The 24,283-nt window shown below is 44.3% G+C and overlaps 1 protein-coding gene across 5 annotated transcripts in view; it reads left to right on the top strand.

The window, feature by feature from the left end:
- Nucleotides 1-13,486, top strand: part of RB1CC1 (RB1 inducible coiled-coil 1) — a 293,127-nt gene extending 279,641 nt beyond the window's left edge. For all 5 annotated transcript variants that reach the window (XM_073631593.1, XM_073631595.1, XM_073631592.1 and 2 more), the window contains 2 exons: nt 9,483-9,553; nt 12,379-13,486. In XM_073631593.1, the coding sequence (XP_073487694.1) occupies nt 9,483-9,553; nt 12,379-12,456 (149 nt within the window). In that variant the 3' untranslated portion in view covers nt 12,457-13,486. The remainder of the gene's footprint in view (nt 1-9,482; nt 9,554-12,378) is intronic.
- Nucleotides 13,487-24,283: the final 10,797 nt, after the last annotated feature.

The following is a 24,283-nucleotide window of genomic DNA, read 5'->3' as shown; positions in this document are numbered from 1 at the left end:
GGGCCATGATCGGATGGTCTCCCCCTCGCCTCTCAACGCTCCCAGTCACAAGCCGACCGCTGCTGGCACCGGGGGGGTACGTGATTCTGCCTGCCCGTGCCATTCTGCCGACGTATATCGTCGTTAGGCGGTCGGCAAGTGGTTAAACTAAATAATAAACACTTATCTGCTTTGTTCAATGGTATTGTACAGAGTGGCCCTGAACCACCTCTTCTGGGGTCCCCGTCTGGCACTCTACAACCCTCCTCTTCTCCACGCACCACCATAAGAAGCCGCTTCCTATGGGGGGTTATCACAAAGAACAGTAAATGCTGATGCAAAAACAGTGTAATCGTGAAGGACACAAACTCTTTAAAGGGACATTAAAAACAGGAGATAGCTTAGTCCTTGTATAACCCAGATATAGAAAAGTCCATAAGTCCATGATATAGGTTAATGGCAGCAGCTATCCTCAGCGTAAAGCCAGCTCTGTTGGATGAAAACAAGGGAGGGAAAGCATAATGTAGTATTATAAAAGACAGTTTAATCGCAAAGATAAAAAAAACACTCACAGGATTACAAGTCAAAATGTGCTGATTGTAAGGGAGCCACTCTGATCCGTCCTGTGGACACGGCACTGAGCCTGAGAGCTTCTAGAGATGGAGAGATGTTGTGGAGCATCCTGTAGCTGCCAGGATGTCCAGGAGAACCAGCATGGAATGCACGGCGGAAGTGAAGTCACCGGAGGCAGAGAGACAGCCGGGAACAACAGGAAACAACAGGCTATGCGCTCAGAGCTTCAGCTCTTTTTACTGGCCTCTTCCTATTCCTTCAGCTTCCTATTGGGGCACACGTGCAGACTCACTCCCAAGCTGGGCTGTGTGCACTCATAGACACACCCAGCATAGCTTGGCCCTGCCCCTTACTCCCGCCTCACAAGCTTTAACTGACCGCGCAGCAGCCAAGCTTGTGAGAACAGAGAGGGGTGAGAGAAGAACTGCAGACATGCACAGCGCTGGTTCGATACAGGACTCAGTGTAGTATTTAGGGAGGTGGGGGGACAAACAGCACCTGGCCATTTTTTTTATCCTAATGCTCAGAATGCAGTAGACTTTATAACCACTTTTAAATGACCTCTTGGCAGTTTTGAAGACATTATGGTATCCTATTCCATCTTGTTCTGATATATCTTACTCTCAGCCTAGCAACGTATTTAAATGTTGGACTTCTTTCCAGGTTAATCATGTTACACACCAGGCAGTGTCAAACAATGTTCACAATGAGGCAGGGAATATGACTCTTGCAGAAAAGATGTATTGCTTGTTGATATTCTAGGGGCATAGTATTAGCAGTGCATACCTGTTTGCCAGTTCTCAAACATTTTAACTGTCCAGACAGGAGATTGAAGCTAATATTTAGAATATAAAAACACACATGTCTATTTATCATGGGATATTAACCATCACAGTTTATGCTAAACCTCAGGTAAAATAAATAACATTAATCAGCAGGAGCTAGCTCATGCAATGGTTAAAATATTTTAATGGATATTCTTTGTTTGAACACAAATTGATTTTAATTATAGAGTTATAACATAACTCTCCTCAGGGGCACTCACAACCCCTTGTTATGTCTTACAAAGACTTTACCAACCTATGGAAAGCTGGAGTTTACTTTCTAAAGTGAAAATGATTACTGTAAATTATCTACCTTTCTATTTAGGATTAGAATTTTAGCTTCAGTTATCAAACAATTGCATTTATTTGTTGTAGGATAAATTATCTTATATTATAAATGTTGGAGAAACTATAGGAGCCATGATCTGATTCTTTTCTTTTGCAGTTATTTGGAGAGCTTGTTACTTGGCTCCTTAGTATTAAATTATCAGTATTTTAGAAGACTTTACAAATGCCTAGGCTTAGTCTCTCAGGTTGTATCTGAGTGGAATCTAGTAGGAAAATGAAGTCATCAGTCTGCTACAGGTAACAGGAAGTATTTGTCCTCTCTCGCTCCCCATCCCTAGTAATCACTATTCAGTGCAGTGCTCTGTCGAGGTAAAATGCAACAAGTATTATAATCTGACTGTGATAGATTTACACTAACAGACCACAGGGTGACAGGTAACACAGGTAACAGCCCTCACTTGGCTGGTTGGTGAATTTTTAAACTGGTACACAGCCAAGGACAGAAAAGGATACTGCACAGGCATTGGGATTACATGATTGTGTTATCTCTGGCATAACATTTTAGGCAGGCCATACACTGTGCAAATTTCTTTCCTGCAACTATAGGTTGCAGGAAAGAAATTTGCTCGATTCCCACATCATCATAGACAGTGCTGACGGAAGTCTCTCCTGCTGAGCAATTGTCTGTTCCCAGCGAGGGGGGGGGGGGGGGGGTAGGCACAGGAAGTCGTCCCCACCGGGAGAAGATGGTGATTAATTGCAAGATAATCCAGCAGGCTGGTGTATGGTCGACGTTAGTCTGGGAGGTGGATGTTGATCCTTAAGGATGCTTAAACAAAGATGGTGCAGTGACTTTAACCACTTAAGGACCGCCTAACGCCGATTTACGTCGGCAAAGCGGCACGGGCAGGCAAAATCACGTACATGTACGTGATTTGCCTTCCGCGGGTGGGGGGTCCGATCGGACCCCCCCCGGTGCTTGAGGCGGTCCCGTTCTGTTCCCCGGCGATCCGAGATGAGGGGGAGGCCATCCGTTCGTGGCCCCCCCCTCGCGATCGCCGCCGGCCAATGGGAACATTCCTTTGCTGCTGTATGCTAAACAGCAGCAAAGGAAATGATGTCATCTCCCCTCGGCTCGGTAGTTTCCGTTCCAGCGCCGAGGGGAGAAGACATCAATGTGAGTGCACAACACACTACACACACAGTAGAACATGCCAGGCATACAAAACACCCCGACCCCCCCCCCCCCCAATCACCCCCCCCCCTGTCACAAACTGACACCAGCAGGTTTTTTTTTTTTTTTTTTTTTTTTCTGATTACTGCATGGTGTCAGTTTGTGACAGTTACAGTGTTGGAACAGTGAGTATTACCCCCCTTTAGGTCTAGGATACCCCCCTAACCCCCCCTAATAAAGTTTTAACCCCTTGATCACCCCCTGTCACCAGTGTTGCTAAGCGATCATTTTTCTGATCGCTGTATTAGTGTCACTGGTGACGCTAGTTAGGGACGTAAATATTTAGGTTCGCCGTCAGCGTTTTATAGCGTCAGGGACCCCCATATACTATCTAATAAATGTTTTAACCCCTTGATTGCCCCCTAGTTAACCCTTTCACCACTGATCACCGTATAACTGTTACGGGTGACGCTGGTTAGTTCGTTTATTTTTTATAGTGTCAGGGCACCCGCCGTTTATTACCGAATAAAGGTTTAGCCCCCTGATCGCCCGGCGGTGATATGCGTCGCCCCAGGCAGCGTCAGATTAGCGCCAGTACCGCTAACACCCACGCACGCAGCATGCGCCTCCCTTAGTGGTATAGTATCTGATCGGATCAATATCTGATCCGATCAGATCTATACTAGCGTCCCCAGCAGTTTAGGGTTCCCAAAAATGCAGTGTTAGCGGGATCAGCCCAGATACCCGCTAGCACCTGCGTTTTGCCCCTCCGCCCGGCCCACCCAAGTGCAGTATCGATCAATCGCTGTCACTTACAAAACACTAAACGCATAACTGCAGCGTTCGCAGAGTCAGGCCTGATCCCTGCGATCGCTAACAGTTTTTTTGGTAGCATTTTGGTGAACTGGCAAGCAAGCACCAGGCAGCGTCAGGTTAGCGCCAGTAGCGCTAACACCCACGCACACACCGTACACCTCCCTTAGTGGTATAGTATCTGATCGGATCAATATCTGATCCGATCAGATCTATACTAGCGTCCCCAGCAGTTTAGGGTTCCCAAAAACGCAGTGTTAGCGGGATCAGCCCAGATACCTGCTAGCACCTGCGTTTTGCCCCCTCCGCCCAGCCCGGCCCGGCCCACCCAAGTGCAGTATCGATCGATCACTGTCACTTACAAAACACTAAACGCATAACTGCAGCGTTCGCAGAGTCAGGCCTGATCCCTGCGATCGCTAACAGTTTTTTTGGTAGCGTTTTGGTGAACTGGCAAGCACCAGCCCCAGGCAGCGTCAGGTTAGCGCCAGTACCGCTAACACCCACGCACGCAGCATACGCCTCTCTTAGTGGTATAGTATCTGAACGGATCAATATCTGATCCGATCAGATCTATACTAGCGTCCCCAGCAGTTTAGGGTTCCCAAAAACGCAGTGTTAGCGGGATCAGCCCAGATACCTGCTAGCACCTGCGTTTTGCCTCTCCGCCCGGCCCAGCCCAGCCCAGCCCACCCAAGTGCAGTATCGATCGATCACTGTCACTTACAAAACACTAAACACATAACTGCAGCGTTCGCAGAGTCAGGCCTGATCCCTGCGATCGCTAACAGTTTTTTTGGTAGCGTTTTGGTGAACTGGCAAGCACCAGTGGCCTAGTACACCCCGGTCGTAGTCAAACCAGCGCTGCAGCAACACTTGGTGACGTGGCGAGTCCCATAAGTGCAGTTCAAGCTGGTGAGGTGGCAAGCACAAGTAGTGTCCCGCTGCCACCAAAAAGACAAACACAGGCCCGTCGTGCCCATAATGCCCTTCCTGCTGCATTCGCCAATCCTAATTGGGAACCCACCGCTTCTGCAGCGCCCGTACTTCCCCCATTCACATCCCCAACCAAATGCAGTCGGCTGCATGAGAGGCATTTTCTTTATGTCCTCCCGAGTACCCCTACCCAACGAACCCCCCCAAAAAAGATGTTGTGTCTGCAGGAAGCGCGGATATAGGCGTGACACCCGCTATTATTGTCCCTCCTGTCCTGGCAATCCTGGTCTTTGCATTGGTGAATGTTTTGAACGCTACCATTCACTAGTTGAGTATTAGCGTAGGGTACAGCATTCCACAGACTAGGCACACTTTCACAGGGTCTCCCAAGATGCCATTGCATTTTGTGAGACCCGAACCTGGAACCGGTTACAGTTACAAAAGTTAGTTACAAAAAAAAGTGTCAAAAAAAATATATATATATAAAATAAAAAAAAATAGTTGTCGTTTTATTGTTCTCTCTCTCTCTATTGTTCTGCTCTTTTTTACTGTATTCTATTCTGCAATGTTTTATTGTTATTATGTTTTATCATGTTTGCTTTTCAGGTATGCAATTTTTTATACTTTACCGTTTACTGTGCTTTATTGTTAACCATTTTTTTGTCTTCAGGAACGCCATTCACGACTTTGAGTGGTTATACCAGAATGATGCCTGCAGATTTAGGTATCATCTTGGTATCATTCTTTTCAGCCAGCGGTCGGCTTTCATGTAAAAACAATCCTAGCGGCTAATTAGCCTCTAGACTGCTTTTACAAGCCGTGGGAGGGAATACCCCCCCCACCGTCTTCCGTGTTTTTCTCTGGCTCTCCTGTCTCAACAGGGAACCTGAGAATGCAGCCGGTGATTCAGCCAGCTGACCATAGAGCTGATCAGAGACCAGAGTGGCTCCAAACATCTCTATGGCCTAAGAAACCGGAAGCTACGAGCATTTTATGACTTAGATTTCGCCGGATGTAAATAGCGCCATTGGGAAATTGGGGAAGCATTTTATCACACCGATCTTGGTGTGGTCAGATGCTTTGAGGGCAGAGGAGAGATCTAGGGTCTAATAGACCCCAATTTTTTCAAAAAAGAGTACCTGTCACTACCTATTGCTATCATAGGGGATATTTACATTCCCCGAGATAACAATAAAAATGATTAAAAAAAAAAAATATGAAAGTAACAGTTTAAAAATAAGATAAAAAAAGCAGAAAAATAATAAAGAAAAAAAAAAAAAAAAGCACCCCTGTCGCCCCCTGCTCTCGCGCTAAGGCGAACGCAATCGGCGGTCTGTCGTCAAACGTAAACAGCAATTGCACCATGCATGTGAGGTATCACCGCGAAGGTCAGATCGAGGGCAGTAATTTTTGCAGTAGACCTCCTCTGTAGATCTAAAGTGGTAACCTGTAAAGGCTTTTAAAGGCTTTTAAAAATGTATTTATTTTGTTGCCACTGCACGTTTGTGCGCAATTTTAAAGCATGTCATGTTTGGTATCCATGTACTCGGCCTAAGATCACCTTTTTTTATTTCATCAAACATTTGGGCAATATAGTGTGTTTTAGTGCATTAAAATTTAAAAAAGTGTGTTTTTTCCCAAAAAAATGCGTTTGAAAAATCGCTGCGCAAATACTGTGTGAAAAAAAAAAATGAAACACCCACCATTTTAATCTGTAGGGCATTTGCTTTAAAAAAATATATAATGTTTGGGGGTTCAAAGTAATTTTTTTGCAAAAAAAAAATAACTTTTTCATGTAAACAATAAGTGTCAGAAAGGGCTTTGTCTTCAAGTGGTTAGAAGAGTGGGTGATGTGTGACATAAGCTTCTAAATGTTGTGCATAAAATGCCAGGACAGTTCAAAACCCCCCCAAATGACCCCATTTTGGAAAGTAGACACCCCAAGCTATTTGCTGAGAGGCATGTCGAGTCCATGGAATATTTTATATTGCGACACAAGTTGCGGGAAAGAGACACATTTTTTTTTTTTTTTTGCACAAAGTTGTCACTAAATGATATATTGCTCAAACATGCCATGGAAATATGTGAAATTACACCCCAAAATACATTCTGCTGCTTCTCCTGAGTACGGGGATACCACATGTGTGAGACTTTTTGGGAGCCTAGCCACGTACGGGACCCCGAAAACCAAGCACCGCCTTCAGGCTTTCTAAGGGCGTGAATTTTTGATTTCACTCTTCACTGCCTATCACAGTTTCGGAGGCCATGGAAGGCCCAGGTGGCACAAAACCCCCCCAAATGACCCCATTTTGGAAAGTAGACACCCCAAGCTATTTGCTGAGAGGTATAGTGAGTATTTTGCAGACCTCACTTTTTGTCACAAAGTTTTGAAAATTGAAAAAAGAAAAAAAAAAATGTTTTTTCTTGTCTTTCTTCATTTTCAAAAACAAAGGAGAGCTGCAAAATACTCACCATGCCTCTCAGCAAATAGCTTGGGGTGTCTACTTTCCAAAATGGGGTCATTTGGGGGGGTTTTGTGCCACCTGGGCATTCCATGGCCTCCGAAACTGTGATAGGCAGTGAAGAGTGAAATCAAAAATTTTCACCCTTAGAAATCCTGAAGGCGGTGATTGGATTTTGGGGCCCCGTACGCGGCTAGGCTCCCAAAAAGTCCCACACATGTGGTATCCCCATACTCAGGAGAAGCAGCTAAATGTATTTTGGGGTGCAATTCCACATATGCCCATGGCCTGTGTGAGCAATATATCATTTAGTGACAACTTTATGCAAAAAAAAAAAAAAAAAAAAAAAAGTGTCACTTTCCCACAACTTGTGTCAAAATATAAAATATTCCATGGACTCAATATGCCTCTCAGCAAATAGCTTGGGGTGTCTACTTTCCAAAATGGGGTCATTTTGGGGGGTTTTGTGCCACCTGGGCATTCCATGGCCTCCGAAACTGTGATAGGTAGTGAGGAGTAAAATCAAAAATTTACACCCTTAGAAATCCTGAAGGCGGTGATTGGTTTTTGGGGCCCCGTACGCGGCTAGGCTCCCAAAAAGTCCCACACATGTGGTATCCCCATACTCAGGAGAAGCAGCTGAATGTATTTTGGGGTGCAATTTCACATAGGCCCATGGCCTGTGTGAGCAATATATAATTTAGTGACAACTTTTTGTAAATATTTTTTTTTTTTTTTTTTTGTCATTATTCAATCACTTGGGACAAAAAAAATAAATATTCAATGGGTTCAACATGCCTCTCAGCAATTTCCTTGGGGTGTCTACTTTCCAAAATGGGGTCACTTGGGGGGGTTTTGTACTGCCCTGCCATTTTAGCACCTCAAGAAATGACATAGGCAGTCATAAACTAAAAGCTGTGTAAATTACAGAAAATGTACCCTAGTTTGTAGACGCTATAACTTTTGCGTAAACCAATAAATATACGCTTATTGACATTTTTTTTACCAAAGACATGTGGCCGAATACATTTTGGCCTAAATGTATGACTAAAATTTAGTTTATTGGATTTTTTTTATAACAAAAAGTAGAAAATATCATTTTTTTTCAAAATTTTCGGTCTTTTTCCTTTTGTAGCGCAAAAAATAAAAACCGCAGAGGTGAACAAATACCATCAAAAGAAAGCTCTATTTGTGGGAAGAAAAGGACGCTAATTTCGTTTGGGTACAGCATTGCATGACCGCGCAATTAGCAGTTAAAGCGACGCAGTGCCAAATTGGAAAAAGACCTCTGGTCCTTAGGCAGCATAATGGTCCGGGGCTCAAGTGGTTAAAAATATTGTTTGGTGTACTGTGATCTCTTCGAGAGGAAAAAAAAAGTACAAGTTTTAATTACACATTACTTAGTGTGCATGAATATATATATATATATATATATATATATATATATATATATCAGGTGCAAAGTCTGCTATTTGAAAGGACTTTCCGGCTTCTAGGATATATAAGGACTGCCATCTGGATTCCTCATAGATATGTTTATTGCAATTCTGTTTGTATAAAAAACAATGTAGGTTTAACTGCCACTCTGAAAATAAGTGCACTTATAGCTCCTTGGGGGGTCCCAAAGTATCTATCTAAAGCTTGCTAGAACTTTGAGCTCTAGAGTGTCTTGGAGGTTATTTGGATGCTAGGCTATTGGCTAGCAGATGAGGCTGAGTCTTTCAGTTCCTTGATAGCTAGAAGGTATCAGTATTTTTATAAATCAGCATTTTAATGTGCACAGGAAGCACGTTAAGATTATATGATGTTTGTCCACATACTTCAGTTAGTAGGCATTGGTACCCAGTTCCAGCCAATAGTTTCTAATTTCTTTTAAATACTTAAACAGGAGGATCTCTTTGCTGGATTGTCCAGCATTAGCCACTATCAACTTTCCCCAGTGCATTTAGTTAAGGTAATAGTTAAATGAGAGATATTGCATCTTCAGTGAAAGTCATAACTGAAAGACTTCTGCAGGAAAATGTATTAGGCCCTCATTTTAGTGTTCATGTTGCCCGGTATGCTTACCACCAGTTGTCAGAATATTATGGCGTAACCATGTCCTAGTCTATCTACAGTGTTGAGCTATTCTTCCATGGTTTCTTCTTGTATTCCCCGGATGGAATCTTTGATGGTTCTCCTAGATATTTGGCAGCCCAAGCAGTGTCTGCTCTGGAGATTGCCTTAAAATGGCTGTGATAGGTCAGCCAGTGGGTGAGTCAGCCTTCCAGCATCTGCTCAAAACTGCTTTGGTAGGACTGTGTGTTTCAAAAAAATGTTTGAGGCTGTAAGTTGGAAAGTTATGTTGTAATCTGAGTATCTTTCTTCAGATAGACCAAGGACAGATTTATGCTACTTTTTAGTAACCAAATATTACCACTTTTCTTTCTAAAGCTTCTGGATCATCTAGAAGACCCTGGGTTCTTGGAAAAGTTATGGAAAAAGAATATTGCCAAGCCAAAAAGGTAAAGAAAATATTTAAATGCAAAAATATTTAATAATTTAAACCTTGTTTCCTTGCAAGCAATGGAGGCTATTCAGTCAAAGAGGTCGGGGTGGACAGGTAGTAGAAACAGCTAAATCTTCCATCCTTTTTAGCAGAAAGGAATAGGAAAGTTGTGGCATTATCCAACAGTATCAGAGCTGAACCTGTTTAAAACAGGTTAGGATTCATGCATAGCAGAGGGCGATGTAACCTGCAGGCATTTACATGCACTTAAAAAAGTGAAGGAAAAAAAAATAAAGCTGCTAGTAGGTATAATGTTTGTGTACCTAGAAGTGCCTGTAATATTTGCAGCAGCTTTCATTGTCCTTTTGCTATGCTTGACTCTGGCTATTCTGAACAGGTAAAGCTCTGGCATTTTGGGTAATGCTATGTCCATTCCCTTCTGTATCCCCATTACCCCCACCCCTCCTTCAAAAACACACACACTTCTGTTGGCCCAAAGCTAAGATGTGCTGTCTCCTTGACCACTAAAAATGTGTGAGGAAGGAGGGAGGGCTCAGATGGTGTCAGGGTGTTACACACTAACAACATCCTGGCATTTGAACATTGCAACCATAGGTGCCTACACTTTATACATGCTAAGAGCTTGTCTTTGGAGTGTGGGAGGAAACCAGAGTGCCTGAAGGAAACCCACGAAGGCTCAGGGAGAACATGCAATATATATATATATATATATATATATATATATATATATTGTAGTGTGCTTCAATTCTTCAGGATCATCAACCAAATATTGTTGTGTTTACATTATATAAGTGTATCAGTGCCAAAAATCACCCAGTGCTCTCTCAGTGCTATTTACTCCCCTTTGTCCCATCCACTCTTACCAAAGGCTAACATTTTAGCCGACCTATGAGGAATATGTGATAGGTTGGATGAAATTTTTGGAATTTGATTAAGAGTACATGAGACAAAGGAAATACTACTATATATATAAAGAACAAAAAACCGCGCTAAAAAATGATGTGAACAATATTCCTGTTAAGAAGTCCCATACATAAATAAATAGTCCAAAATGGGATCCAAACAGAAAAAGAAGGTAAGTTTATCTTAGGTGAATGACGTGAACTTCATCCAGAGAAAAAACAGTGATGATAGACATAATTATCCGGAACACACCAATAAGTATTGCGCTTACCAGAAGTAAGCCATAAGAGGGGCGAGTGGCTTGAACCCAGCCAGGGCCTTTTGATGAACAATCCAGGTGAGGCAAGATGAACGCCCTCGTCCCGTAAATCCACAGAATATGATCCGAAAATATATGACAAAAAATATAGCGTAATACTGTTGACATAAAACATTCCCCATTGAGAACGTCAACGTATGACGAAACGCGTCTGGGAGGGGCGTGCTGACGTCACCACGTTGTTCTGTTGAGGACGGGAGTGTGTCCGGAGGCCGGCCGGCTTCGTTTTACTTTTCCTTCAGCTTTTAATCTCCATATATATGTAAGTGTTACTCTTATCAAATAAATAAGATTTATGCAGTATTACACTATTGCTCTGTCATATATGCACCGCTGAGTTCGGGTTTAGTGGTCAAGATGTATTTACACCGTTCCTGTCAGGAGTCCGGCTTGTACCCCAATACATCTGCCCACTTTGGTTGCATATCTGGTAAGGAAGTCTTCCCTAAGGTTCGTTCTATCTGTGTTTGCCTACTTGGTGATTGGTCCCTGGCTATATTGAGTTTGCTCACAAGAGTTTGCCATCTGGTAAGCAGTTTGCACCATTAGTTTTCAGCAATTTGTGGGATCTTCTTTACACATTTTTTGGGGTGATCAATATACGCTAACTGTCCATTTATATCTGGTAAGCAGATTTTGGGTGTCGTTCAGGCCTTTACCTATTCACCTTACATTTTGCATGATACTCACTATATTACCCTGGCTACTGGCACAGGATTTTATATGATCACATATGATTTATGGTTAGTCAAGTGTCACATTTATTTTTTTTTGGTTTGGAGTGTTTTATGTCAACAGTATTACGCTATATTTTTTGTCATATATTTTCGGATCATATTCTGTGGATTTACGGGACGAGGGCGTTCATCTTGCCTCACCTGGATTGTTCATCAAAAGGCCCTGGCTGGGTTCAAGCCACTCGCCCCTTTTTTGGCTTACTTCTGGTAAGCGCAATACTTATTGGTGTGTTCCGGATAATTATGTCTATCATCACTGTTTTTTCTCTGGATGAAGTTCACGTCATTCACCTAAGATAAACTTACCTTCTATTTCTGTTTGGATCACATTTTGGACTATTTATTTATGTATGGGACTTCTTAACTGGAATATTGTTCACATCATTTTTTAGCGCGTTTTTTTGTTCTTTTGATTTCATTTTGGTGTGCTACACTTATAACCGCAACTTGTTCTTCCTTTTTTCCAAGCGCAGTTTTTTTTCTTATATATAATCTTTTATTTATTTTTTTTCTTTGGATGGAACCATATTTTGAGGAAGAGTGGAAGGTGATGCGTTAAGGAGAATAAACAATTGATTTATTCATCAGGCTTTATTTGACCCATGTATGTGAATGGCCCTTAGATCTGGTGAGAGTTCATGAGACCCTACAGACTTCGAACCCCTCAGGCTTGATAATTTGCCAAACGATAGTGTATACACAGAACACCCAGATATTTGGGCCCAGGCAGCAGAGAAGCATGAGACACATGAGTATATCATACTTACAATGCCTGATATAAACTGAACCAATTATTTTGCTGACTATTACCTTTACCCATGAAAATTGCTATTGTTACACCTTTTTTTTTTCGTTCTGTAGGCTCAAAACCGGTTTAAAGTCCCACTTGGGACAAAATTCTATCGAGTGAAAGCCGTGCCATGGAATAAGAAGGTTTAACTGCCCTGCAAACTGCCCTCTACCACTACTGTCAAATTTATCTTCTTGCGTCTTGGACAGTACTCAGCCAAAACACCTGGCCACCTTTTTCTATTAAGATCTGAGTAGCAGTCCTCACTGCTGTTATATAATTTTTTTAAAGGGTTATGTTGTAGAAATGTACATTTCATCAGAGGATTCTGCATATTTGTCCCATTTTTTTCACCAAAATTACTTAGAAATGTGGACCAAGGGAAATTATTTTTTTTTTCAAGCAACATATGATAATGAATCATGTTTTTACCATACTTTCTGCCTGTTCAATATAAATTAGCTTGTACCTAGATGTTAAATGTTAGTTACCATTATTACCAGCATTTGTCTCTAAGTGAAACACATTTATCCACACTATTGGCACTCTTCAACACATCCATATTAATCTGTATAAATTTGGCAACGGGAGAGTGTGTTATGGCATGCAGATAATCACCATTTTCTTTAATATGAGTTTGCCTCCATAAAGAAAAGAAAAATATATAGGCCTTTGTCTCTTTACTTAAATATGGCTTGTTAATATGAAAAAGGAAAAAATTCTAATAAAAAAAAAAATTATTTTACTGGCTGGTCATTTGCAGCTTTCCAATGCACTTTTGAATAATTGATTTATTTATGGGCTGTTTTGAAGGGAAGAATGTATACAGCACTAAATGGTATAAAATGCTGAAAAAAAAACAGCCATAAAGAAACCTTTTATTATATGTTCAGTAAATTCTGTTGATACAACTGTATTTTATTGATTGAGTTTCAGGCAAAAGGACTTCATTGTACATTAACCATATCTAAGTAACAAAATATTGTATTGCAAAAACATGTAGAGTTTTAAAACAATAAAGATTTAAAACTGTAAATGTTTGAAAATCTGTCTTTTAAAGATGTATTCTGTAAATATAATAAAAAAAAACACATTATTGTGCATAATTTTATTCATGCATCTAAGTTATGTGAAATGTTATGCTCTAGTAATGTTTTCCAATAAAACAAGGGAAAAGTGTGTGCTTTTTGGTTTGCTGTTTGCAACTTAATATAGAAGCTAAGCCTGGAAGTTTTATTATTCTAATTATTTTTTTTCAAATAGTTTTTCTATGAAAGTCTGACTTTACTTGGTGGCCTCTGTTTAACAGTTGATCAAGCACATATACTGGGCTTATTTATCACTAGATGCCCTGTGGAAGCCGATCACATTCAGCCTCAAGATTGAAATCACCTGAGCTTATTTTGTAAGGCCATGGCAGTCAAAGTAACCTAAATGCAGTGCTGTGTCATGTAGAATGCCACTACTTTACACTTTTGGAAAAATAACACACCATCACTTTACTTTTACAGCTGTAATTTTCCTGTTGCCAGTCAAGTTTAAGCCTTATTAGTTGATATGTGACAAACACAGACAGTTGTTGCAAAGACTTGATAAAATTGTGAAGCTCTGGAGAGAGCTTCTTCTAGCTCTTCCACTTTCTATACCCATTGCACCCCAAGAACCTACTTGTTACTCTCAAACTTCTTATCCATTTTAGTTTCAATATGGTGTATTCTGTCAGCGTGGTCCTGGACAGTAAAATTGAGGGCTAAGAACATGGTGGTAAAGTCTGTATGCAGAGTTTGCCGTAATTAAATGGCTTTTATGGCTGCTTCTGTAGCTGACTGGTCAGAGGCAGGTAGATCTTCAATGGATGGCATAAGCTGAGTAGTGTTAGCAAAGCAGCATCAGTGTTAATGGGGCTTGGGACAGGGTCAGGGCTTCCATTCTTTTATATTTAATTTTGGCTGGGCTTCTGTTGGTGGGCTAGGAGAGGGGAGAGGACTCACCCGAATGAATGTGCTCCTCAGGGTGTTGAATCGCAGGCACTGGGAAGAAATTTGTCAGCTTGCAGTTTTTCATATGGCACTTTGACACAGTGGTCAGATCAGCAGAGTAAGGCACCCTAGTGGAGTGAGGGATACCTCCGCTGTCGCTGGAGAGCCGAAGAAGGAAGAGAAGCTCAGGACTATGCAGCCATTAACTCTGCTCCATCAAACTACTCATCCAATATGCTGCTTCCATTGTCCTTACTTTTTTCACTGATCGCTGTTATTTCTAATGTAAAACACTAACTCAAACATCATTGAAAGCAAATCCAAGATTAACCACTTAAGGACCAGAAGATTTTTCCCCTTTAATGACCAGGCCATTTTTTGAGATACGGAGCTGTGTCGCTTTAACTGCCAATCGCGTAGTCGTGTGATGCTGTACCTAAACAAAATTGACATTCTTTTTTTCCCAACAAATAGAGCTTTCTTTTGGTGGTATTTGATCACCTCTGCATTTTTTTTTTTTTTTTGCGCTATAAACAAAAAAAGAGCGACAATTTTGAACAAAAAACAACTTTTTGCTATGATAAATATCCCAAAATTAAAAAACGCATTTCTTCATCAGTTTAGGCCAATATGTATTCTTCTACATGTTTTTGGTAAAAAAATCGCAATAAGTGTATATTGATTGGTTTGCGCAAAAGTTACAGCGTCTACAAAATAGGGGATATATTTATGGCATTTTTATTAATAAAATGTATTTACTAGTAATGGCAGTGATGAGCGTTGTTTTGTGGGACTGTGACATTGCGGCGGACAGAACGAAAACTTCACACTTTTTTGGGACCATTGACATTTATACAGTAATCAGAGCTAAAAATAGCCACTGATTACTGTATAAATGTCACTGCCAGGGAAAGGGTTACCACTAGGGGACGATCAAGTGGTTAAGTGTTTCCTAGGGAGGTGTTTCTAACTATGGGGGGAGTGGACTGACAAAGTAGAGAGATCACTGTTCCTGATCACTAGGAACAGCAGATCTCTCTGCTTCCCTGACAGAACAGGGATCTGTCTGTTTACATTGACAAATCCCCGTTCTGGCTCTCTGAGGAACAATCGCGGGTTGCTGGTGAACATCGCAGCCACCAGTGCCCCCTATAGCCCTTAAAGCAGCCGCCGTACAGCTACGGCGATTCACGCAGGAGAGCCAACCTGTCACCGCATAACATCGGCGGCTGGTTGGCAACTAGTTAATACATTTTATAAATAGAATACAAATGGCTACTTTTTATGGGTTTTTTTTTAGCAATGTCAAGTATAAGCTATAGTCAAAAAAAGGTGCTAGGACTGAATGAAGTTCCCACTAGATTATTCAAGATACACCATTGGCTTTCCAAACAGGTTCTCTTGAGACCCCTTTCACACTGAGGCGCTTTTACGCTAAAAAAAGCATCTGAAAAGCTCACGAAAAACTATTTCCATTAAAATCCATGAATGCTTTCACAATGGGGCAGTGGACTGGCAAGCCGGTGAAATAACGCCCCTCTCAATTGAAATTAATGGAAATCTCTTCAAAAGCACCTGAAAAGCTCTTCAAAAGCGCTCAAATGTTTTACTGGCAGTTTACAAGTGCCTCAGTGTGAAAGGGACAAAGGGCAACACAAACAAAACATCTGTTTTCCGAATCTGAGCAGTCACCTCCAAATAGATTTTGACTGCTCTCACTACATCCAGAGAATATAGTGACTTTTCTTTCGTGGGACAGGGTTTTGGAAAAAATGAAGGTAGAACAATATCCTAGTTTAGATGAAAACCTGAAACCACCTTTGACAGAAAGCTAGGATGAGGAAGCAATATTACTCTATCCTTGTGAATAATTAAATATGACTCTTTACAAGAAAGAGCAGCCAATTCTGATACCCTCCTTGCAGAAGATATGGCTACCAGAAAAACTAGTTTCCTTGTCAAATGACCAAGGGAATATGTCGTATTGGCTCAAAAGGTTGTTTCTGTAATGCCGACAGAACTAAATTCAAGTCCCAGGGGTGACCTTGTGGATTAAGCCGCGTTACCCCCTGTATAAAGCTATGGACCAAAGAATGCGAAGCAAGTAGTCCTTGAAACAATACCGATAATGACGAGACCTGGCCTTTGATAGTACTCAAGGCCAGCTTCATCTCTAGCCCCATTCACAGAAAAGCAAGGATTCTACCTACGACATACTTTCTGGGATGCCAACCCCTGGATTCACACCAGGAAACATATGCCTTCCAGACTCTATAATAAATGATTCTGGAAGCTAGCTTCCTTGCATTAATCAATGTAGATAACACTGAGCCTGAAAGCCCACGATTCTTCAGAATGTGGGTTTCAATAGCCAAACCGCTAAATTTAGCGTTTGTAAGGTAGGATGGAACACTGGTCCCTGCAAAAGCAGGTCTGGACATGGTGGTAGGGTCTATGGGTCCCCTACCGCCATCTTTACGATCTCTGCATACCAAGATCTGGGCCACAAGCACCACCGACTTCCTTTCCTGGTTGATCCTGTGAAGAAGCCATGGTAGCAGAATAGGAGGGAATGCATAAATCAGTGAGAACTGATCCCACGGGGTCACCAACGCATCTGTTCCGCATGCAAGTGTATCCCTTGTTCTTGACACAAAGTTGTCGACTTTGCTGTTGAACCTGGACACAAACAGGTCTACATCCGGTGTCCCCATCTTTGACATATTAGCCAGGAAGATGTTGGGGTGAAGGGACCATTCCCCCGGGAATAACTGTTGGCGACTCAAGTAGTCTGCCTGCCAATTCTCTATCCTTGGAATGAAGATTGCCAATATGCATGGCACATGCTTTTCTGCCCAGGCTAGGATATGGTTTATCTCTCCCTGGGCTGCATGACTTCTGGTGCCCCCTTGATGATTGATATAAGCCACTGCTGTGGCATTGTCGGACTGAATTCTGACAGGAAAATTCCGCAACCTAAATGTCCAGGCCCTTAGGGCTAGGCACGCTGCCCGAATCTCTAGAATGTTTATGGGCAAGGTCCTTTCTGTCCTGGACAATTTCTCTTGAATGAATGACTGAAGAATTTGTATAGCGTTACAAATGCGAACTGAATCGCTTCAAGGCGCTTGATCTGTCCTGAGTTGTCCTACTTCTTAAAAGAGGTGAGTCTTGAGTTTTTTCTGAAGGCCCGATGGTTTTCTTCCATGCGGATGTTAGTGGGTAGAGCATTCCATAGCCGTGGTCCTTGGACTGCGAATCTTCGTTCTCCCTTAGATTTGGACTTGGACTTGGGAATGAGGAGGAGGTTTTGGTTCGTTGATCGTAGACTGCGATTAGGTGTGTAGTGTTTTATTTTCTCGCATAGGTATTGCGGAGCGTTTCCTTGTGTGCATTTGTGGGTGAGGCAGAGGGTCTTGAATGTGATCCGATTCTTTACAGTTAGCCAGTGTAGGGTCCTCAGGGATGCTGAGATGGATTCCCAGGGTTTTCTTCCCGTTACTAGGCTTGCCGTGTTTTGGATGACTTGTAAGCGAGCAATCTGGTCTTTAGGTAGTCCTTTGTAGAGGGAGTTTGCGTAGTCGAGTCAGGAATTGATGATTGTTCTGAATACTGCTGCTTTGTCCTCTTCTGGAATGAACGGGATGAGTCTACGTAGTAGGTGGAGGAGATGGTGAGGGCCGCTGACTACTGAAACTATTTGTGCATCCATCGACATCTCTGCGTCAAAGATGACTCCGAGACTTTTGGCTTTGGTGCTTGGGGAGATGGTCTGTCCAAGGATGGTGGTTGATGTCCATGGGGTCTTAGTTTTTGTATTACGGTTTGCATGGAGGAACAGAAGCTCTGTTTTGGATCTGTTGAGTTTGAGGGAGCTAGTGGTCATCCAGTCGTCTATCAGTGAGAGGCATTTTTCTAGTCGCTGATATTGGTCTTTTTGTCTGGTGAAGCGAAAGTAGAGTTGAGTGTCGTCAGCGTATAAATGAAAGCAGAGGTAGAGTGGACGGATGTAGATGTTGAAGAGCACGGGTGACAAAGGTGAACCTTGAGGGACTCCATAAGAGATTGCGCGGGTTTCACAGGTGAAGGCTCCTAGTTTCACTGTCTGTGAACTATTTCCTAAGAAGGATGCAAACCATGGTAGATCTGAGTCTGTGACACCTGCTACTTCTGTGAGGCGGTCGAGTAGGGTATTGTGGTCCACTGTGTCGAACGCTGTGCTGAGGTCCAGCAGTACCAGAAGACATGATTCTCCATCATCTGCTGCTTCTAGGGCGTCGTCCCATATTTTAAAAAGTGCCATTTCTGCGCCATGGCCTGGGCGGAAGCCTGATTGCAGTGGGTCCAAGAGTTTGTGTGTGTCCAGGTGGAGTTGTAGCTGTTGTACTACTGCTTTCTCCATGATTTTCAGGAAATGTTCCATCCGCTGGTAATATCTGTTATTTGGCATGCAGTACTGAGGTCCACCAGCAGGTGTCTCCTGGCAGTTTGGAACTGTCAGGAGAGCTTTTCCCTGTTAATGTTATGTCATCTTTGGGCCGCAGTACTGCCGTCCACCAGCGGATGGATCCTGGCAGTATGAAGCAGGTATTCCCCTCTGCAGACAGGTGTCACCTGACGTTAATTAGCAGAGCTGCAGTATAAATACCCGGCAATTGCACACTTATGTTGCCCTGGTATTGTCCTTGAGCCCTGATCTGCATCCTGTTACCCTGATTCCTGATCCTGTAGCCTGAACCTGAAGTCTGATTCCTGGAACCTGTTGATCCTGTTTCCTGTCTGTTACCTGAACCCTGGACTCTGGACTCTGAGCCTTGTACCTGACCCGTCCCTCCTGAGATCCATCCATCCTCTCTTGTCCTGTTTATCTCCCTTCCCAGCTACTGATTCCGTGTTTATGACCCCGGCCTGGCTTGACTACGATTCTGGTACTCCCTCTTGCTACATATGCTGGTTGGTTTTATATCACTGATTGTTTGGTTGTTCACTTTGTATTGGTGGTGTGTTCACATATGCATTTTCCTTAATAAACTTACTTTCACCTATTTATGTCTGGTTCACTCTGTCGCAGTCACACAGTTCTGGTCACATCTGGTTTATGACAGAATAACAGGGACATCCCTGACCGGAAGTGGCTGCACAGGGGAACCATTTTGATTCAATTGGTTGCAAACATGAATGCCGATGAGGTTATTTATTTTTCTCTGCTGGCATCTGAAAGTGGTGATTATTGCCGCCAGGCTTTGAAAGGATGGTCTAGTGACCAGTTGTTTGCCACTATACGTTTGGCTCACTCCCTGGTCGATCAGGGTTATATATTGTTTGGGGAGGGTGCAGCCTTTGATCAAGATCTGTACGGAGCTGGCCCTGCCCTGTATTCCAGAGGGCCGTGATGATTTCACTGCTTTTTTTGATATGAATCAGGTTGTATCCCTAGTGTGGTATTTTGAAGATGATCCAGCCGATTTTTGTGAGCACTACTCAGCCTGTTCCCCACAGGTGATTGCTGAGTGCATTGTGTCTGCTCAGTCTTTTGTTAGACAGGGAGATTTAAAAGTACAGTTTGTACAACCTATACTTTCAGCATGGTCTGACATGATGCAAGCAGCTCCAGCCAAACAAACCACCTCTGCCACCAAACACCAGCCTACCCAAATGTATGTTTCCCCATCACCCATGTCAACCGCAGTTGCAGCTCAGTATACGGTGCTGCCAACCAAATACTCATATCCAGTCTCTGCTCCCTGTACCTATCCTGCATTCAACCCACCTGCCTCTTCTCAGCTGCCCACAAACCCACAGGAACTTCCTCCAGCTACTGTTACCTCTTCTCTGCCATATCCCAATCCTCCTTTCCAGTCTGCTGCACCCCTCTCCTACAGAGCTTCATTTGCTAAGCCAAAGAAAAAACGAAAGTCTCTGTGGCCTGCCTTCCAGCCTGATGTCTCAGTGCCTGCCCTCCAGCTTGATGTCTCCACTTTCCAGTCTGATGTCTCGGTGCCTGCCTTCCAGCCTGATGTGCCTACCTTCCAGTCAGATGTGTCCACCTTCCAGTCTGATGTCTCGGTGCCTGCCTTCCAGCCTGACGTCTCGGTGCCTGCCTTCCAGCCTGACGTCTCGGTGCCTGCTTTCCAGCCTGACGTCTCGGTGCCTGCCTCCCAGCCTGACGTCTCGGTGCCTGCCTTCCAGCCTGACGTCTCGGTGCCTGCCTTTCAGCCTGACGTCTTGGTGCCAGTGTTCCAGCCGGAAGTGCCAGTGCCTGCTCTCCAGCTTGATAAGCCTGCTCTCCAGCCTGATGTGCCCGCTCTCCAGCCTGATGTGCCCGCTCTCCAGCCTGATGAGCCCGCTGCCCAGCCTGATGAGCCCGATGCCCAACTTGATGAGCCCGCTGCCCAGCCTGAGCCCGCTGCCCAGCTTGAAGTGCCCATGCCTGCTGCCCAGCTTGAAGTGCCCATGCCTGCTGCCCAGTTTGAAGTGCCCATGCCTGCTGCCCAGCTTGGAGTGCCCGCTGCCCAGCCTGGAGTGTTCCTGTCTGCTGCCCAGCCTCATGTGCCACCGTCTGCTGCCCAGCCTGATGTGCCACCGTCTGCTGCCCAGCCTGATGTGCCACCGTCTGCCGCCCAGCCTGATGTGCCACCGTCTGCCGCCCAGCCTGAGGTGCCACCGTCTGCCGCCCAGCCTGAGGTGCCACCGTCTGCCGCCCAGCCTGAGGTGCCACCGTCTGCCGCCCAGCCTGAGGTGCCACCGTCTGCCGCCCAGCCTGAGGTGCCACCGTCTGCCGCCCAGCCTGAGGTGCCACCGTCTGCCGCCCAGCCTGAGGTGCTCCTGTCCGCTGCCCAGCCTGAGGTGCTCCTGTCCGCTACTCAGCCTGTTGTACCAATGCCTGTGCCCGCTGTCCAGTTTGAGGTCCCAGTGCCTGCTGCTCAGCCTGACATCCCAGTGTCCATGTTCCAGTCTGACGCTCCAGTGACTACTGCCCAGTCTGATGCACCCGTTGTTCAGCCTGTTGTGCCACCACCTGTTGTTCTGCCTGATGTGCCAGCGCCTGTGTCTGCTGCCCAGTCTGAAGGTCCAGTACCTGCTGCCTGGTCTGATGTCTCGGTACCCGCTGTCCAGTCCAATGAGCCTGCTGCCCAGCTCGAGGACCCGGAGCCCGCTGTCTGCCCTGATGTGCCCGCTGTCTGCCCTGAGGTGCCTGATGCCCAGCCTGAAGTGCCTGTGGCCCAGCCTGACGTACCCCCATTTGTTATTCTGCTTGATGCCATAGACTATGGACAATTACAACCAGTTGGAGCGTCCGGAGGCCGCTCCTTTGAGGGGGGGTACTGTCAGGAAATGTTCCATCCGCTGGTAATATCTGTTATTTGGCATGCAGTACTGAGGTCCACCAGCAGGTGTCTCCTGGCAGTTTGGAACTGTCAGAAGAGCTTTTCCCTGTTAATGTTATGTCATCTTTGGGCCGCAGTACTGGCGTCCACCAGCGGATGGATCCTGGCAGTATGGAGCAGGTATTCCCCTCTGCGGACAGGTGTCACCTGACGTTAATTAGCAGAGCTGCAGTATAAATACCCGGCAATTGCACACTTATGTTGCCCTGGTATTGTCCTTGAGCCCTGATCTGCATCCAGTTACCCTGATTCCGGATCCTGTAGCCTGAACCTGAAGTCTGATTCCTGGAACCTGTTGATCCTGTTTCCTGTCTGTTACCTGAACCCTGGACTCTGGACTCTGAGCCTTGTACCTGACCCGTCCCTCCTGAGATCCATCCATCCTCTCTTGTCATGTTTATCTCCCTTCCCAGCTACTGATTCCGTGTTTATGACCCCGGCCTGGCTTGACTACGATTCTGGTACTCCCTCTTGCTACATATGCTGGTTGGTTTTATATCACTGATTGGTTGTTCACTTTGTATTGGTGGTGTGTTCACATATGCATTTTCCTTAATAAACTTACTTTCACCTATTTATGTCTGATTCACTCTGTCGCAGTCACACAGTTCTGGTCACATCTGGTTTATGACAATGATCTTGGAGATGGTGTTAAGGCTTGTTATCGGTCTGCGGTGGTTAGGGTCTTTAGGGTCGAGGTTAGGTTTCTGAAGGAGGGGTTTGACGGTGTCATGCTTCAGAGCGAGCGGAACAATCCCTTCTTTGAACGACTGATTTATAAGATGTGTTCTAGTAGGAGCCAAAATGTCGGGAACATTCTTTCAGGAGTTTTGTGGGAATTTGGTGATGTGCTGTCTCGGAGGCTTCTGATGTTTTTGGTGGTGATTGGGATCAGTGAAAAATTCGGTGATTGTGCGATGTTGAACAGTGGCTTCTTCCAGGACTGCTCCCCCACCTGACAGGCTGGCATCTGTTGTTACCACCTTCCAGGTAACTGGTAAGAAGGATTTCCCCTTCTGCAGATTCTTGGATATCCTCCACCAACTGAGCCTCTGGCTCAGCTTTGACGACAAACAAATTGGAAAATCTAGTGCTTGGACCTTCTTGTTCCAAGCAGATAGGATACTGTTTTGCAGCAGTCTCAAATGAAACTGAGCATAGGGAACCGCTTCTAATGAAGCCACCATCTTCCCCAACAACCTCATGCAAAGGCGAATAGAAGGAACCTTCTTTGCCCTGACCACCTGAACCAGCTTCTTTATGGCGCTGATCTGTTCCTGGGGTAAAAACACCTTCTGGGCTGTATCTCTGACCAGACCCAAGTACTCTAGTCTTCTTAATGGTTTTAAAGAAGATTTCTCTAGGTTAAGGACCCAACCTAGGTATTCCAGGTAGTTCACTGTGGTGACCATGCTTTGGTCTAAGTAGGCTACCGACCGGTCTATCAAGAGCAGGTCATCTAGGTATGCTATAACTGTTATACCCTGAGTCCTTAATCTGGCCAGAGGAAGGGTCAGAAGTTTTGTAAACACCCGGGGTGCAGTAGCTAGACCGAAAGGCAAGGCTACTAACTGAAAATGGAGTTTTCCCACTTCGAAACGCAAATACTTCTGGTGAGCGGGGAAAATAGGCACATGCAGATATGCATCCTTGATGTCGATTGACGCCAGAAGTTCTCCTCCTTATAGGATGGAGACAACAGATCGGATTGATCCCATGCGAAAAGAGCTGATATTCAGGCATCGGTTTAGATCCTTGAGATCTAGAATGGGTCTGACATCTCCATTTGGTTTTGGCACCATGAAAAGGTTTGAGTAAAACCCCAACCCCTGCTCTTTCATGGTGACCCCCATGATCACCTCTTGAGACAAAAGTCGATCTAATGCTTGAAAGAGAGACTTCTTTTTCTCTGGATCTCTGGGGACGTTTGACCTGAAGAAACAAGGAGACGGAAATTCCCGGAACTCTAAGTCTTCCCCCCACTCGAGCGAGCAGGGGCACCCCTTTATAAAGAGGCTTTAGTGTTCTGTCTTGTAGGTTTCCTTCCCCAGGACTTCTTTTGTCCCTGGGGTTGACCCTGAGGTTTACCTCCTGAATCTGATGGTGGAGGCCATCGCGACTGCCTGGAGGCTGATGCCCCTGGCCCTGTAGAAGGAGCTTGTTTAAAAGAGGGACGTTTATGCCTTTTCTTAACTGGCAAAAGGGTACTTTTTCCACTTATTATTTTTTTGGATATATTTGTCTAAATCATCCCCAAACAGCCTTTCACAGCGGAAAGGAAAACCAGCCATGAGCTTTTTACATGGCGCTTCGGCTGACCAATTTTTCAACCATAAGATTCTACGCATATGCACCAACCCAAGCGTAAGGCGAGAGGTCTGAAGAATAGAATCTCTGATTGCTTCAATTGCAAAACACAAAGCCCCTGGCAGCTCTGCTAAATCCTGGGCCTGCTGCTCAGGGAAAACCTTGAGCACCCGTTTCAGGTGATCTCTCAAGGATTGACATACCCCAATTGCCACCACTGCAGTTTGTGCTACTGAACCTGCCAAAGAGAAAATGTTTTTCAATAGGAATTCCAATTTTTTATCGGTTGGATCCCTAAGCAT

Source organism: Aquarana catesbeiana, linkage group LG05 (genome assembly GCF_042186555.1).
Source record: "Aquarana catesbeiana isolate 2022-GZ linkage group LG05, ASM4218655v1, whole genome shotgun sequence".
NCBI lineage: Eukaryota > Metazoa > Chordata > Amphibia > Anura > Ranidae > Aquarana > Aquarana catesbeiana.
This window is presented reverse-complemented; position numbering and strand designations above follow the sequence as displayed.